The sequence below is a fragment of the Myripristis murdjan genome, chromosome 24, assembly GCF_902150065.1.
Source record: "Myripristis murdjan chromosome 24, fMyrMur1.1, whole genome shotgun sequence".
NCBI lineage: Eukaryota > Metazoa > Chordata > Actinopteri > Holocentriformes > Holocentridae > Myripristis > Myripristis murdjan.
The window spans coordinates 10,774,942-10,791,917 of NC_044003.1; the positions used below are offsets into that span (position 1 = coordinate 10,774,942).

At 42.4% G+C, this 16,976-nt stretch overlaps 1 protein-coding gene across 1 annotated transcript in view; it reads left to right on the forward strand.

Moving 5' to 3' along the window:
- Positions 1–7,963: 7,963 nt before the first annotated feature.
- LOC115356381 (glutamate receptor ionotropic, kainate 2-like) overlaps positions 7,964–16,976 on the forward strand; it is a 67,660-nt gene continuing 58,647 nt past the window's right edge. The window contains exon 1 of the mRNA XM_030047524.1: positions 7,964–8,116. Within this exon, the coding sequence (XP_029903384.1) occupies positions 7,993–8,116 (124 nt within the window). The 5' untranslated portion in view covers positions 7,964–7,992. The remainder of the gene's footprint in view (positions 8,117–16,976) is intronic.

The window sequence follows — 16,976 nt, forward strand, 5'->3', positions numbered from 1 at the left end:
GAGGTTATTGGATTATTAAAGAATCTATAAATAAACATGCAACACAAGCAAACGCTATTTATTTATTCATTCATTTAGTTATTTATTTATAAACAAAAAGTGTTCCTATGTGATTAAAACAACAATAACAATGGATATAGCTTTTAGGCTTTCTGTGTAAAAGATTGCCTTGTATATCTCAAGTCATCTAAAGGATGTGATTTCTTGCATATCTAGGCATACTGCTCATTTTAGTACATACTAGCCAGTGTGTGCATCAGAGCCATAGTCCCAGGAAGGCTTTTGTGTTTTCTGGTGAAGGCAGAGAATGAGAAACAGTGAGTTTGGGCTTCCAATTCAAACCATTTTCTGTATATAATGGATAAGACATGACTAAATATCTATTTTGTGCTTCTGTTAGCCTGTCTGGATTTCAGGCCGGTTGACATTTACATGCACAAGTTGTAAAAGGTCTGAAAATGGTGAGAATTAGACTAACACAATCATAGTAATTGCACTTGGACAGACCAGTTATCCGAGGACCATAAGTACCCAACTCGCCCATATGTATCTATTCTTCAGTGAACTGCCATGTCTGGCCTTGAAAGGCTTCTATTGCGCTTGAGTTTGTGGCTGCCTGTAATCCAGACAGTGTCACTTCTCTGCTCACAAACACCAAAGAAGAAGATGGGTTGTCTTTACAAGGAGAAAAGTCTTTTCAGAACTTGTCTGTTGGAGGTTTTTCTGTACAAATGCATGCAGCCTTGTGAGTTCCTCTCGTTTTCTCCAGTCTCACTTTCTCTGCAGGCAAGCCCTTGGCGTCGAGTGTAGTCCGGTGGGGAGACTCATTTTTGCAAGCACCGCCAAGATTTCTATTTGAGATCCAAAATGTGTAGGCAGGCGGATACATATCCACATTCTCTGTCTTTGTTTCTCTCCCTCTGTCTCTCTCTCTCTCTCTGTCTCGCGTTCTCTCTCACGCACACACATACGCACATGGGGGGCTTTTTTGTATCGGTTCACACTGAGAAATGTACTGTGAGGACGTCCTTATCCCGCAAACCAAACCTGCTGGATGCTCTGTAATAACAGCTCCAGCCGTCTGCCATCCAATCAATCTGGCTTTCTGCTGTGAGTGTGTGTGTGTGTGTGTGTGTGTGTGTGTGTGTGAATGTATGCCCGTGTATAATTTTGTATGATCCCTAAGATCTGAAAGCACAAAGTGCACAAAACTACTTTCTTTCTCTCTCAGGTAAACAACAAAGGTACAAGCCATTTGAAAAAATACAGCTGTCCTCGAATAAACTGTAGAATTATAAAATGCACCCTGAAAAAGATGGGGTTTCCCATTTTTTTTTTTTTTTTAGCTTGGGTAGGAGTTGTATATGGAGCTATACTGACTAAAAGCTCTCCCACCCCTTTTCAAAAAAAAAAAAAAAAAAAAAAAAAAAAAGAACAGAGAGAACAGAGAATGCAAGATGATTGCATGACAGAATGATTTACTCTAAGTGGGTCTTTAAAAAGTTGTTTTAATGCGGCTTTAATTTGGAGCACAAAATGCTCCAAATCAGCCTACTTTTTTGTGGCACTTTCTTGTACGGAGAGTGCAGGCATCACTGCACAACTGGAAGTCCCTGAAGGAATATTGTGAGTATTTTATAGTGATGTAATAGGAGATAAAAGCTACCATTAGGTCTCGAAACTCAGAGCTGAGCAGGCCCACCGCAGACACAAAATAAATCCTGATGGGAGTATTATAGTAACATTCCAGTGATACTGTAGCAGATAAACCCCTGCTGCAGAAGTTTCAAATGGTTGTCACATTACAATGTCTGAGCGCAGCTGCAGAAGTGAGTCTGCCTGGCTGCAAGTGCTGGGGGGGAGTTGGTGGGCATCCGTCAGCGCTAACGCGAAGTGACAGTGTGCAGAGAGGTCCTAATTACTGTCTCAGCTGACTAATTGTCGTCTCTGAAGAATGTATTCCCACTGAGGTCCCGGGGATCTCATTGACAGTGCTGCTCAAGACATACGGGCCAGTGCTGACATCGGCATGCTGTTATGTTCAAAGGCATCGCTGTAGCAGAGCCACAAGTGGGAATTGTGAATATGAGCTGCTCAAACACGGCAATGATTACAGGCTGAAGTGGGGCGTGGTGTGGCCAAGGACATGAGGTGTGGTGCAGTCTCTAGAAAAGGAAATGTTCCCCTGTGTGTGTGTGTGTGTGTGTGTGTGTCAGAGGGATGAAGGAGGGCTGGTTAAGACGGAAAAGCTGCTCAACCTCTTGCAGCCCTTGTTAAACTTGCCAAAGGTGTAAAGACATCCTCAGCTGTAGTCGTCGTGCCATAATGGGCGGATGAAGTGTGCCTCTTGTTAGCTTTCTCTGAACACACTGGAACCGTCAGCATGAAACTAAACTGTACCAAATAGAATAATGCAGCAGAGATGGGCCTTTAGCACAGGGTGACTGAACTGAATGAGCTTCTTCTCTTTCAGGGTCTTACCATTCAAAGTGCATCAGCTTCTCGTTTCCATGGTTTCCTTGCCTGTGCCAGTGCTATCTTTCCACCAGCCTGCCAGCAAGAACGAGAGGGGGAGAGAGAGAGAGAGAGAGAGGGAGAGAGAGAGAGAGAAAGAGAGAAAGCGAGAGAGAGAATGACAGAGGGCTTTTAGCAGTGGTTATCTCTCCCTTTGCATAAAGTCCCCTTTGCATTACCCAGTGCATGAATGGTGTCTGAATAAATACACCAGGCAGCTCATGTGGAAGCCTCCGTGGGTTACAAGCAAGTGGGTGTGTATAAATGCATCTAATTTGCCGTCCTCTTCAAAAACGACACACTTTTGATCATGGATATAAAAAAGGACTACATCTCCCAAATGGTACTGGGGTATTTTCCTGTTAAATACAAGAAATTATGGGAACAGGATGTCATATTTAGCATGACAAAAACACAGGTCCCCATTCCTGTCAGCTACAATTCCTTTCTCTCCAATCACATCAGTGCTAGCTGGTTGACTGATCACCAGGGATATCACAATAATTAATACTTGGGTATCACGTCAACACCAAAATTTTGAAAATGATGTTAATGCAAGTGTTTTTATTATCGGTAGTGTTGACACAACTTGATACCTCCCTCTATAGCTCAGTGTTGTTATTCTAGGGACTGGCTATTGGACCTAAAACCCATTACTCTGATGGCTCGTTATCCTGGAAACAAATTCCCATTATTCTGAAACCTCAATTGTCCAAAAAATGCCCACTTCATAAATTTCGTTAAGTTTAGACATTGGTTATCTTTGGTTAAGGTTAGGGTAAACTGGGGTGGATGCATTTCTCAGCATGAATGCCAAACTCAGCATAACATTGGCAGTCATTGAACTCCAACAACTCCAGAGCGTGTGTTTTCAGAGAAATGGGCCTTTGGAGCCATGGGCGTTTGTTTTCAGGATAACAAGCCCGTCGGACTAATGGGCTTTCGGCCCAGTGGGACCTTTTTCAGACTATTGGGGTTTCAGTACTATAGGCCGTCAGACCAATGGCATGGCCCCGTTATTCTAATGTAGCCTTACGCAGGGTTCAGAGGAAATCCAGGAGGCTGTAAATGGTGGTTAACAATATGGCACAGGAAATACAACCAATTACGTGATGGACCCGGCACAAAGGCAAAAGACACTACAGAAGGATGGGTTGCTATGGTGATGATGATCTGTTTGCACCAAACAATAAATTACATTGTTGATTTGTATTTGTTTTATATAATTAAAGGGCCTATTCAATGATAATCTACTGGTAATTCATATAGCTATAACTTTACTGTATTATTATAGACTGTTGTTGCAAATTAAAGTGTTTATGTCTCCATATAGGACTCCAGATGCTGGTCATAAAATTAAGGGTGTTGTTGCAACTGGATTCTCATCTTTTCGTTGTCCAAATCAGACGTAATTTCTGTTTTGTGATGTGCTATGTAAAATCTGATTGTAAAGTCTTTTGTGGAGGACAGTAAAAAGTTAAAATATTTTAACTTTGACCAGCAAAGTCATCTGCTGTTGCCACTGGCCGCATAATTTACTGATGTTGTCTGATTTTCCTGTCCTGCTCTCACCCATAATAATAACATTGGGTTTGCCGTCTGCCGTCTACCAGATTCTATGTGATCACAACATTAGCCTGTATGATTAATTTAAAATTGGTATTTGTTGGGCTGTGTTGTTGTCTACTTGAAGGCTGCAGGCCAATGTTGCGCTTGTAACTCAGTCTTATTATTCTAATGTATCTGTTTGAACACTTGAATCACTCAGAGATCCAGTGTACTCATTAATCTTTAACTACAGAGTTTTTCAATAAAGCATCAGCTGAATATGATTTCTGTTTTTGCTGTAGTGTTGAATCATTTATCATGAATTGCAAAATTCCACTGGCATTGTATCCACCACCCAAGTTTTGGTATCTTGACACTCATCTCATCTAGGCCAGCTGGTAAGCAGCAATGTGACACTAAATTAGTAAAAGATGGGGTGACATGAGGGTTTCATACGTGGTGCACGGATCACTCTTAAGGGGAAGAAACAGCAGGATGGAGCCAGATAACTTTCTTAATCAGCACTTTACTGTTCTCAGCACCTTCACCTTCAGCTTCACAACACTTCCTAGTTTCTAGCTGACATGTGGCTGGAGTAACCAATCAGAGACTATACGGACTTAGAATGAGGTAAAAGTGAGGAAAAACACAGATGTAGATTCAGATTAACAATGCAGATATAAATATCCAAACATATAAAAATGAAAACAACACCTGTGTAAAACATAAATAGTAAATAGTTAAGTGTGTAAACATTGTAGATATGTTTTTAGTAAATTAACTCATATATATAAATTAACTTGTAAACATCACAGTGGGTGAGCTACGCTGTCCAATCACTATTCATCAAGGCAGAACAAAAAAGGATCATTTATTATTTTCTCCCAAAAGCCTCTGCCCTCGTCTAACACAACAGTTTGATACTACTTTGACTTATGGTAGGGAAGATATAGGAGTATAGGAGTTTGCTATTTAAAGTTTGTTAAATTTATTGTCATACTAGCACAGTGTGCAATACCTCTGTTTTTTGCCAGAGGGCGCTGTGACAGTGGAAGAGTATCAGTTGCCTGTCAGTCGTCGTATTCCCCCCAGGCTCAATAAGCATTCCTTTCATGCTGTGTGTATATGTGAGGCTCTGCTGACTTATGCGGAAACCCTGAATTTCTCCATAATTATGTTAATGGCCCAGATGGTAGCATGATGAGTGCCATTCTCTTTGATATTCTCACACTGCAGAGTGCTGCCGGTGTGCAGACCCACGCAACCCGACGCACGTTGAGAGTCAATGTTCACACCACCTACTTGATCCCGGTGTAATTACTTCTTGTTTCGTTTAGCTCGATGCAGCAAGCGCCCTCTTCACCATTAAGTGTCTTTGCTTTCATTTGTGAAAGCGATTTGACAGATCCGGTGTAATATGCAGCGAAGTAGTACTCCAAAAAGCTAGGGTAGGTGTATGTAGATTTGACTTTTTATAGGACCCTTTAAACAACTACACTGTAGCAATCATGTTGCCTAATAGGAGGTTACAGCACAAACACACCAACAAAACTACAGGAATATTATGATGGTTCCAAGAGACTTTAAAAAAGGCACCATAAAGTACTACAAGGTTTCTGTAAATATACATGAGCACCACTCAAAGCCCCTGTAAGAATATTACAGGGATATTATAAAGGTTTTTCTTGAGGGCATTTCTACGCCACACACAAACACACGCACGCACGCACGCACGTACACACACAGGCCAGCCATTCACACTTGATTCACACAGTGACCGTGTTCATCCGGGGGCTGGGTGCTGATGGTGGCGATCAAAGAGCTCTTTCACATCCCCGTCGAGATTAAACGGGCCCTCCACGCTCTCGTAAGGAGCGGGCGCCCTTTGCTGTACCTTATAGCACCAGCTGATGCATTGGCCCATGTAGAGCTGCACAGTGGGGGTGGACGCTGATAAGATGCGTGTAGTGTCAAATCAATAACGTGTAGGCCCACGTAGCAGCTGCAGATATCCATCATGCATCCTCGGACGGAGCTTCGTTTGAACTCACTAATCAGATAGAAAGGCGATAGGCCTACTTACAACCTCGAGAGATACTGCGTATCTTTTCCCCGTGAAATTTTATCCAGCATTGGGGTTCTCTGTGTAAATCTCACACACACACTTTCACGTCGGAGGATGGTTCACACTCGAGAATAGTCTGTTGCTGGAAGGCTTTCAAGTCTAAAGTGGAGTTATTTGCATAGGTTAAATATTCGTGCCTTTCAGCAGCTTCTGTCGATATTACGGATTTACTGTTCTGCCAATTTCACTTCCTTTCATCCCACTCCTCCCACATTTCTGGAATGAAGGTGAAAATTGTTGAAAGGGTTGTTGCTTGAAATCCTGTAAAAGGGATTTTGGAAGGGGGAGTTTTGAATGACAAAACACTAAAGTAGGCCTACATTGCCTACTCGGCTCTGTGGAAGAAACATCAGTATAAGTACAGTATGTCCCGCACAAGTTAGGCCAACATCATTGCTCTGTGCCCCCTTTTGGCTAAATGTAATGTGCACTGAATTATATGTTCATAGGTCGGATAAAAGAGAGCAGAGACAAGGCTATGCCAAAAAGCCTCAGAAGTCATTTACACGTGAAGATTAGACATCTGTGATAGCACACATTATGCAATTGTTCTGATCTCAGTAAAGACTAATGTGCACCCTACTGCTTTGTGTGCAGCAAAAAAAGCTTGCTGTGTCTCTGTCCATGGTGCTGAATGGGGAATAGAGGGGTTAATGAACAGTAATTAGCAATCCAGATTAAATAAAACATCACTCTAATTCGAGATGGCACTTGCCTACTATGTCACTACAGTCTTTAATATGTGATGGATTTCAAATTAAAAAACTCCAACATGTTCTATAAATATATATATACAAAACCTTAGGGATGAAATGTATAACAAACAATGATTCTTGACCGTGAACCCATTCAAACTGTATGCTATACACGGTCTTAAACTGTCATGGCTAGTTTCATGAATGGAGCCGGATCTTGTGGTCATTTGGGATTCCAACTAATGTTTCGCCCGCAGGTAACAGCATTGGGATGCATCACGATGCAGCCCTTAATGGGCCGCATATATGCTTACACTTAAAATGCAAGCGAACTTGACGTTATAAGTTGTAGTATAGCTTGGAGAAAGAGAGAAACTACACCTTTAAGAAAGGTCGTCTAAGATTAAGTTTTTCACACACACACACACACACACACACACACACACACACACACACACACACACACACACACACACCTCCTCTCTCTATCTCTTCCTCAATCACTCTCCCTCTCCCCCTTCTCCTCCTCTCCCTCCCCTTGGTCTCTCTCTCTCTCTCTCTCTCTCTCTCCCTCTCTCTCTCTCTCTCTCCCTCTCGCTCCCTCTCTCTCACACTCTCTCTCACTCTCTCCCTCTCGCTCTCTGGTGCGCGTTCACAACACTAACCTTGGCTCGACGTCAGAGCCTGTGCAGCAGTGCAGTATAATGGGAGCGCAGGCAACCCAGAGTGCCTCATAGGGGGCTGCATATCGCTGCTGTTTCCTCTGCTTGGCGCTCTCCAACCCCTCTCCAACCCTCTCCAACATCTCACCTAGCCCATGCATGGGCTCCCCCCTCCCCACTGGATCTGTACCCCTCGACATGGATGTCCCGCCGTCCCTCGACCCGGAGGATTGTTGTTTCTTGGCGCAGTGAAGGAGGAGAAGGGGAAGGGGAAGTAATCATGCCGGGACTGCTAATGGATTTAGGGAAAGCGCAAGTGACCATGCCGTGATCTTGCGCATCCAGGGCCGCCGTCACCCTGCCTTGCCCAACGACCGTAGAAGAATTACGGGGGAATCAAACCCGCGCACCGGGGGGATTAAACCACTGTGCATTTTTTACAAACAACATGAAGATTACCTCCCATCAGCTGATGATAACCAGTCTCGTTTTCAGGTTCAACCTCAGGCTGATCCCGCTTCTGCTGCTGTTTATTGGATACTCTCGCGGGATGCCACACGTTTTAAGATTTGGTAAGATGCTACTTGTTGTTTATAGTGTAACGATTATATTGTAGTCAGTTGCGCCGTCTATCCACACACATTGCTCAGCGGTTGTCCACATTGAAATGACATTCACTGGCTGCTGTAGCTTATGTTTTTAGATCGGTTCGGCTCACTCTTGTTCTTCTTAGTATCGAAAAGTAGAAAGTCGGAGAACAATTTATCCTGCACTCCAACCATTGAAACCATTTGATAAATATCTGAACAATAAACTGTAACCTATGTGTAGCTTCATTATTTTGTCTATATCATATGCATCATACCTTTCCTGAAGGATCGTTGATTTCCTCCGGAGCTCGAAATCAGTGTTGTGATAACTTTGACGGAAAATCAACTGTAGCTGGCCCATATGGCAAGAAATAGTCCTGTACAACAGCTCATGCCAAAGGGCAGCAAATGAAAGAGATTGGGCTTTTGTAAATGGAGACTGCATGAACAATTTTGAAAAAAATGTTTTACCTTTGATCCATGGATTCAATCCTCTACGCTTCATAAGCTACACAAGGTAATAAGGTTTATCTGCCTTGTAGGTGGAGATCTTTGGGGTGCAGGTGTTCATAACTGTCAGTGTCCATGTCCAGCTCAGTAGCCCTGTCCAGCGTGCGTGGAGACCTGATATATCCATGGCCTTTTAAACTGCTGACACCCTAACATGTCCTCTGCAGTAAATGTTTACATGTAAACATTACCCCCGGAGCGCGGATCAATCATTTGGATCAGTCACGATGGCCAATCAATAAACTACGCCTGGCAGTACTTTTTAGCTTTCATCCCACACTGAACCGCTATTGATCGGGAATTCCCGTTGTTTCGCTGATTTGATCTCGTTATCGGAATTTATGAAAACTGACAATGCCGATTCTCAGTTCTGAGAATGTCTGAGTCGCGTTAGAAACCGCTGTTAAGATACCCCATAAACACCTGCAAGCACATAACTGTTCATTTAAATATTAATTCACAAATTGAGAAACACATCTCACACATGAGTCGCTCAGCAGCCACGCTGTTTTCATGTACTCTTCAAGTGCAATATCGGCAGCTACACCATTTGCTTTCCCATTTCCATTACTATGCCGTGTGGTTGCCGTTTTATTCTCGAAAAACTTCATATCGTGCCTAACAACGCCTCTTAATCTGTACACAACGGCCCCTTGCGGCTTCGCCTATTGCTTAATTAGATCTGTCTCAGGATGCAGCCTTGCATTGCCTCGCCACTTTCTGTTGCATGTGCGGAGAGCATCGTGGAGTGACAGGGGAGCCCCTCCTGACGGCGGATGTCATCAAATGTTGACAACACATCCTCGCAGTCCCAAATTCCCCCGAGGGTCCTGTTTAAAAGTCAGGCCGCGTCCGCACGAGCCGCCGCTATGGCAACGGGATGTGCTTGTCTTCCTGCTGCATCCTCCCGCCGTCCTCATCCCGACCACCGATTTCCCGTCTGACACGTTGTCTGACAGAGACGACGGGGCGTCAATTCAGTCATCCCTAAGGTACGACAAAGTCCCTGCAGCTTAATATAATTTGACACCAAAACTTCCAAACCCGCTTGTGATCACTAAATTCCTCGGGGACAGAGTGGAGCAATGAATGACAAGACAGTATTATTTGGAAGATGTGAACTATTTTCACACAGAGAGAGAATTGATCCTGGATAGTCCTCTTTTTTGTTTTTTTGCAGGTATGGCTTCCAAATTCTGGCAGCTATTGCTTGATCACTGCTGTCCATCACACTGATAAAAAACAATAAGATACAATTTGGACTCACTTCGATGTTAGGTATGGCAAATGTCATGTTTTACCTTGCCATGACCAATATGTCGCCATGCGGAGATGCTAGATCTGCAACGCATCAGTAGCACGCCAGCGATAGGAGGTGACTCATGGCAGTGAGATCTTTGGCTCAGGGCGAAAAACCACATGCTTGATTTCTGCGTCGTTTGCCAGCGATACAGCCAGAGCGCAAATGCTTGTTCAGGACCACGGACAGCGACCTGGCTTCTTGGCACTGCAGTCCGAGCCTGTTGCTATATCTAACTCTGTCCCTCGTGTGCAAAAAACAAGAACAATAGCACACATCCTCCAATTTTTTAAGGACGGCGATATGCTATGTCCTCCAAAAGCTCGTGATTGAGTGTATTTCCCCTCAGGGTATTTTACCATTCACCTCACATCTTTTCATTGTAAGAGTGCATTACATATGCATTGTTGCCATAGTGTGACTCTATCTCCCTGTAGTTCACTCTCCTTAGAAAGACAACAGTTTCCTGTTTGTATTTGCTCATAAAGAGACTGGGTTTTAAAAAGGAAAAAAAAAAGATAGCCCTTTCTTTCCCAAATTAATCAGCAAATGTTGGATCATTTTAAAAGAGAACATTGTGTGAGTGGAAGCCTGCAAGCCAATTTGTTGTGTTCAGTGTGTGTGGTCTATGAGAATGAGGAAGACATAACACAAGTACACACTGGATAGGCACACCTTAAGAAAAGCCTTAAAAGAAATCTGAGCCATTGCTCCATTTCCAGGACATGTCCTGTCCTGCAGGATGTGCTTGTTCAGCAGATGATCCCAGATGCTCCTGCAGGAGGCTTGTTAAATGAAGAGGTCAGGTCCCCTGGGTCTGTCTGTTCCCTTTCTGCCCCGAGCTCCATTCTCCCCCAGACCAGGGACTCACATCGCACAACTACTGTTCTCCTGTCAGGCCGAGACCTTTACACACTGTAACACTGAGGCACATGCTGCCTTTTGTATTCCCAGCACTGCTCTCACCATGTGGAGCGACAAGTGTCAGGAAAAAAATGTCCTGTCCACCAGCTGCAGGCAAATATGCAAAGCTTCTTTCAGAGCAGAACTGAATTTTTATTTGCAGTGTGGCTCATTTACATGTGTTACCTGTGATTGATTTCCCTTCACAGAGAAAAGAAATATTCAAGCACTATACTGGTACCATAATTTCTTTTTTATTGTTTTGGACTCGTCCTTCATATCCAGTTCACACTTGAAAGTTTCATTACTAAATGAAACTCTCTCTCTCTCTAGCTAGTGATACTGCTAGAGATCGAGAACAAAATGTTTTTCTTTTTCCACTTGGACTTTCCTGAAAACCACACCTGTCAACTCACTTTGTTCCCCTCAGCTTCCTCTCTTTCCACACTATGCAATTTAAACTAAAATATGCAAAATATCACAGCAGCTTGAACTGAAATGAATCCCACCAGCCCGGCAGTGTGGCAGGAGGAAGAACTCGAAATTGAATTTACAAGCTGAACTACTGCAAAATATTAAAGAGTTTTGCCTGCCGCCCATAGATGCTCATATGCTGACATGGATGTCTGTCAGAAGAGATTGCAGAAAAATCTGACCTTCAGTATTTGCTGAAAAAAAAAAAAAAAAAAACTTCAGTATGAGGTTGCAGTGTAGAATGCTGCTTTTATAGAATTCCCATTGTATATCTGTGTCATAGTTGGTATGTACACATTTTAAAAAAGGTTGACAGTTCAGGGTTACTCTCAAAGCTACAGCCACAGTATGATAGCTGAGCATAGGATCATTAAGAGACCTAATTTTTCTTTGTTCCATGGAAAGCACCACATCTTCGGAGTCTGCAGACTATCATAGATATGTGATTTCATTTAGCTGGTCCCATAACAAATGTTTACTACAAGGAATGAGTCATCACATCTGCTATCGCATCAGACTTGATTGGTTTTTACATACAGACAAGTTCCTCATTCATAAAATGCTTGAGGAAGAAATCCAAGAATCTGAAGTCCACAGTGATATTGAGGTAATGTTTTAATTCTGATGACCGTGGGGGATCTGCAACTGTGAAGTTTGGGAGTGATAGCACTATCACCACCATCTTCAAACAGTATTGGCAGCCACAGCATGTCCCTGGGCTGTCAACTGCTGCTCAAAGTATTGTTGACTCAGAGATGCTCATTTTGTTTGTTTATTTCCTGCTTATGTTTATATTTTCCCGGTGCAAGCTGTGCCTGGGAATACTTATAACTAAAGCGCAAGAGTGTCTTTCATTTTGGAAAAGAAATCAAGTCGTTTTCACTCCTCTGGCAAAAAAGACACAATCCCCTCTGGTGCAAGCTAAGTTTATCTAACTATTTCCGCAATGCTGTGCCTGGATAAAGGTCTTTTATTGTTTCTCTAATATTTAACACTCTTTTCATCCCCTCAACTCAGTTATGGTGGTGAAATTACAAGGTTGTCGAGTACATGCAAGGGTAGTGGGAACGAATTCAAGGGGAGCTTGTAGTTAATTGACTCTATTTGCTTTTGCTTTCCGGCAGTCTGAATTATCAGCTTGCTGGAGTTTAGTTTGGGATTGCAGGAATTATGGATAACACCCTGTGCCCTGGCCTGCTGCCAGTGCGTTCATAGCAAACACATTTAAATAGGCACAAAGCTGCTTAAAATATTCATGTGTCACTTGGTACCCGCCATAGCTTATAGAAATACGAAACTATCTCCACTCCGCTTGCAAATGATTTCCATGGTTTAAAAATACCCACCGTGGGTTTCAAGAACAAAGAGGAGATCTGTCTTACATTAGCATGCAGTGCCACACATGGGCTTGAAGCAGGGAACTATCTAGATGGATTTCTAAAACATGTTTACAGGCCTGAGTCTTTGACGGTCTTGCTGCCATGCCTCACTTACAAAAGGCTTCTTCGATGGTGATTAATTCAGGACTACACTTTCCTTGCCATTTGAAATGGAAAATATCTGTGAGGTGTGAAATTAGGAGATAAGAAGTCATCTTTCTGTGCTTAGCATTTAGTCTGTTTTCGAGGTTTATTAGCTGCATCATGAATGATTATTTGCATTGCAGGGGGGGTTTAGATCATTGACCAACACCTTGTTTGCTTGGTAGCATCACATAATATACATCCATCCCTAACCAGGTCCAGCACAAACGCACTTCTTCTGACCCGCTACCAAAAAGACGTCGCAAATCAAACAAAGTTACTGTTTGTGTTGGGACCACTCTTGTTCCACTGCCGTGTCCAAGACATGACTTCTGGGTCAGACTTTCATTATTCATAGCACATTGCTCTTTGTCACTGTCAATCAGGTATTTCCCTGGCTAACAGCCGGGTGAGGGGTTATACACGCGATTGTTCTGTGAAACTGTCTCTTGAGAGGAGCCCCGAAGCTCGCCTCAATTGCCGACTGGTTGTCATGCTCAGAGTTGACTGAAGGTCATCAGAGATGAAAACTCACACAAGGAATTGTTTTCTGCTGCTTTTAACACATGTGCAGCTGTACTTCTCACAATCCTAGCATGGGAGGTGGGAAAAAAATTTGAAGCCACTGAGAGGTGTCAGAAAAACAGAGAGAGACAGAGAAAGAGAGAGCATCTCTGTAAATAAGTGCGAGGAAAAACTGTGAGTGTTGAGACTAGCAGATAGAGTAAAGATAGATTAGTTTGCCTCAGAGCAGTGCACCACCAGTCCACTCTCCGTTGGAGTCCACCCTCTTTAAGTCTTTTATTACTGTTTTGTGATGGCTACTGTGTAGTGAGGCAGACAGGACAGTTGAGTATACTGTGGCAGTATAGCAGGAGTCCAGGAGGTGAAGTCATGCAGTGCAGATGCGAATAACAGCCAGTCACACAGTGTTAGAAAGCTAAAAGTGAAAATTTTCCAAAACTATAGATATACACGCAGAGGCAGCTTTTACAGGAAAGAATGAATCAGGAAAAAAAAAAAAAAAAACGGTAACATGCAAAATTTTGCTACAAGCTTGTAGAATCCCATCTTTTAAAAACCTCACCTTACTAAATGTAAATATTCTGTGTTTTAATCGGCCTTGAGGTTATCCGTGTTCACTCCATACATATTTGGCTGTCTCCACTGCATATAGACTGAAAGATAGGTAGGAAGAAATTAAATCAATTAAATCAATATCTACCTAATGATAAAATTAATTTTTAAAAAAGAAAGAAACTGGCAACGTAGTCAGTTTACTGTGCCAAGTACCCGCATGGCCCCTGTGTATCTATCATAGGTCACCATCTGTGAGAATACAAACAGGAAAACTAAAAAAAAATAGGACAAATGTGTACTATACAGAGGATGTGTGTGGGATTGCATTAATAAAGCATGTCGGAGTGAATTAATGATGACTTTAAACAGCCGCAGGCTGCAGGCACGACAGTGCACATACTCTTGATCTTAGGAATTACTGCATCTTTTTTTCTCCCATAGATCTGTCAAGCAGAGAGACTTGCTCTCACCCCAGTGGGATCATCTCATGCAATATAGGCATTATATTCATTCACCCACTCACTATTTGATGCCTGATCTCAGCCCAAACATCTGCATGTCTATGATGTTCTTCACTGTCTGTGGTTTAAGTAGTGTAATAAATAAACCTTCCATTTGCACCAATTACATGTCATGCTTTACATCATATGTGGGAGTAACTGGTATGTGGACTGATAAAATACACACTGACACACTGAAGCTTATCACTGCTGTTGGGTGAAAACATATATCCCCAGATGTCAAATTTTTAGGAAGTAAAGGCGCCTTGTTCTTAGCTTGACAGCCATACATTTTTGCATTTATCCAGTTGGCTCTGAAAGGACTGCATAAGCCCCAGGGTCCTAGAATGTTCTCAAGCATCGAAGTGAATGTAATATTTCAGTTGAGGTGAAAACATGAAAATCAACAAAACTGGTGTTATGAGATTTTCACCTGAATTATGCCTCCTGCTCTAAGATAGCAAAAAGGCATCTGAGGTCAGCAATTTTTGTTTGTTATTATCATTATGATTTTTATTATTAGTATTAGTAGTAGTAGTAATAGTACTAGCAGCATTAATGTAGAATTTGTTACAAAAACTGATAAGTGCACTGAAGTGGAAATAAAAATGTAGAACCTGACAGATGGGCAACTTCCAGAATGGAACTGCCTGACCTAAAATCTGATCTACAATGAGAAGCAAAACATGCACAAGTCCACTCCTGATTTCAGCTTTCAGAGAATTCGTCCACCCATAACGTAACATATGGGTAGTGGCAAGATCAGTGAACCATAACAGCTACTTCTCCTACTGACACGTCATGTAGAAGAATTTCTAGCTTGTGAGACCAGTAATATAGATAGACTAGTAATCAGCTTAGTTAGAGTCTGAGGTGTGCAACATCCACATTGTTACAAAACACCTTCTCTACCCTCAGATTTCTCCAATTATCTGTCTTTAGCATTAATATAGGGTCAGTTTTATTCTTGTCAGTATTATTCAACATTTTAATCAGATCTTAGTTGGTTTGCTCTCCCATCGCCTCAAAACTCAGTCTGTTTTTTCTGCCAACTCGGTTATTGAGTGGGCAGAGAGGAAAGTAATCTTGAATGATCTGTGTGCCCTAAGCCTTTCTTCACCACTCGGTACTGGATGCATCACTACTGTGCTCGTGGCCTGGTTGCATGTCCTTATGCATACGCTTGAAACCATACGATAAGTGGTTTTATTGTTGTAAGGACCCACTTTGCTCTTTGATGGCCAAAAACTATTGTTCATCTATAATTTGACTTGATTGTCTATTTTGTTTATTGATAATGTACAAACTTGTAAGGTTGGTGTTAACTCCAAACTGCCTCTAAAACATGGTAACCTGCAACATGACTCGAGGGTGAGTTAAAAGTGGGAAAGCGATAAAATTGTTGGTGTAAAATTTAGTAACACTTGTACCACTGCTGTTTTAAAGTGAATAATGAATAAATGCCCTAAAACACTGCATAAGATTGTAATTTCACTGAAGAGTTGGGTGGAAGCTGTACAACCTATTACATTCACTACTGGGATTTAAACTAAGACTAAAAGTTTCTTTCCTTTATTAAGACTAGGCTAACACAAACAGTAGCCTAATGAAATAACATAAATGTGGGTAAAACTGATGTCACATAACAAAAACAAAATCAAAATTAGCTGTTAAATCTGAAGTGATGTGCCCTTTTATATTTTGTGCATAACGCCCCCTGAAAACTTTGTGCACGGCCTTGGGGTGTAACATGTAAAAATTTTAGCTTCACTGGTGCTGTGCTTAAAAAAAAGTGATTGCTTAAAGAGGGAAAAATAGCTCATCAGTGACTTATCTATCATGGGAGCGGATGAAAGTGCTAATTGGGGATCAGAGTGGATGTATGTTCTGTATTTGCTCTAAATGTAGGCGGATCATTAATGGAATTTTGGTGGATCCATTCGTTGCTAGGGCTTAGTTTTAATTATGCATTGGTAATATCATGTACATCGCTCTGAAGTCAAATATAAAGTAACACAGGGTGTCAGTCTGCATGTGAATTCAAAGCACGCAGACCAGGTAGACACATTCGGATGCACGCACAGCGTAAATGAGCACCGCTGATGTGAAAACTACATGGGACTTAGAAGTCAATCGATCACAGAAGCCCCTCCGGCTGTGCTGGCTCTGATGAGAGGCACCGATTGGGTTGGGATGTGGTGATCCACCTTCATCTCCAGCCAACTGGATAGGAGAGGAAGAAGAGGAGGAGAAGGAGAAGGAGCGCAGCGGCCGATAGGGAGAGACTGAGAGCAGGATACAGGCTGCCACTGACATCACAACCTAGTCGGATGTCTGAACGTTTGCCTGTGTGATCCGAGGACACAAGGGGAAATGTGTTCTGTGGGAGGAAGTATTGAGGAGGGCCTGCTTAAAATCATGTTCTTTGAATCAGCATGACACACTATTGTCCGTGATTCACCAGGGCTATGCAAAACGGCTCCTCCTGCGACTGTTGAATTTCATTTTCTGTCCTTCCTATTTTTTCTTTGCTCAGACGATTTTTCAGGAGC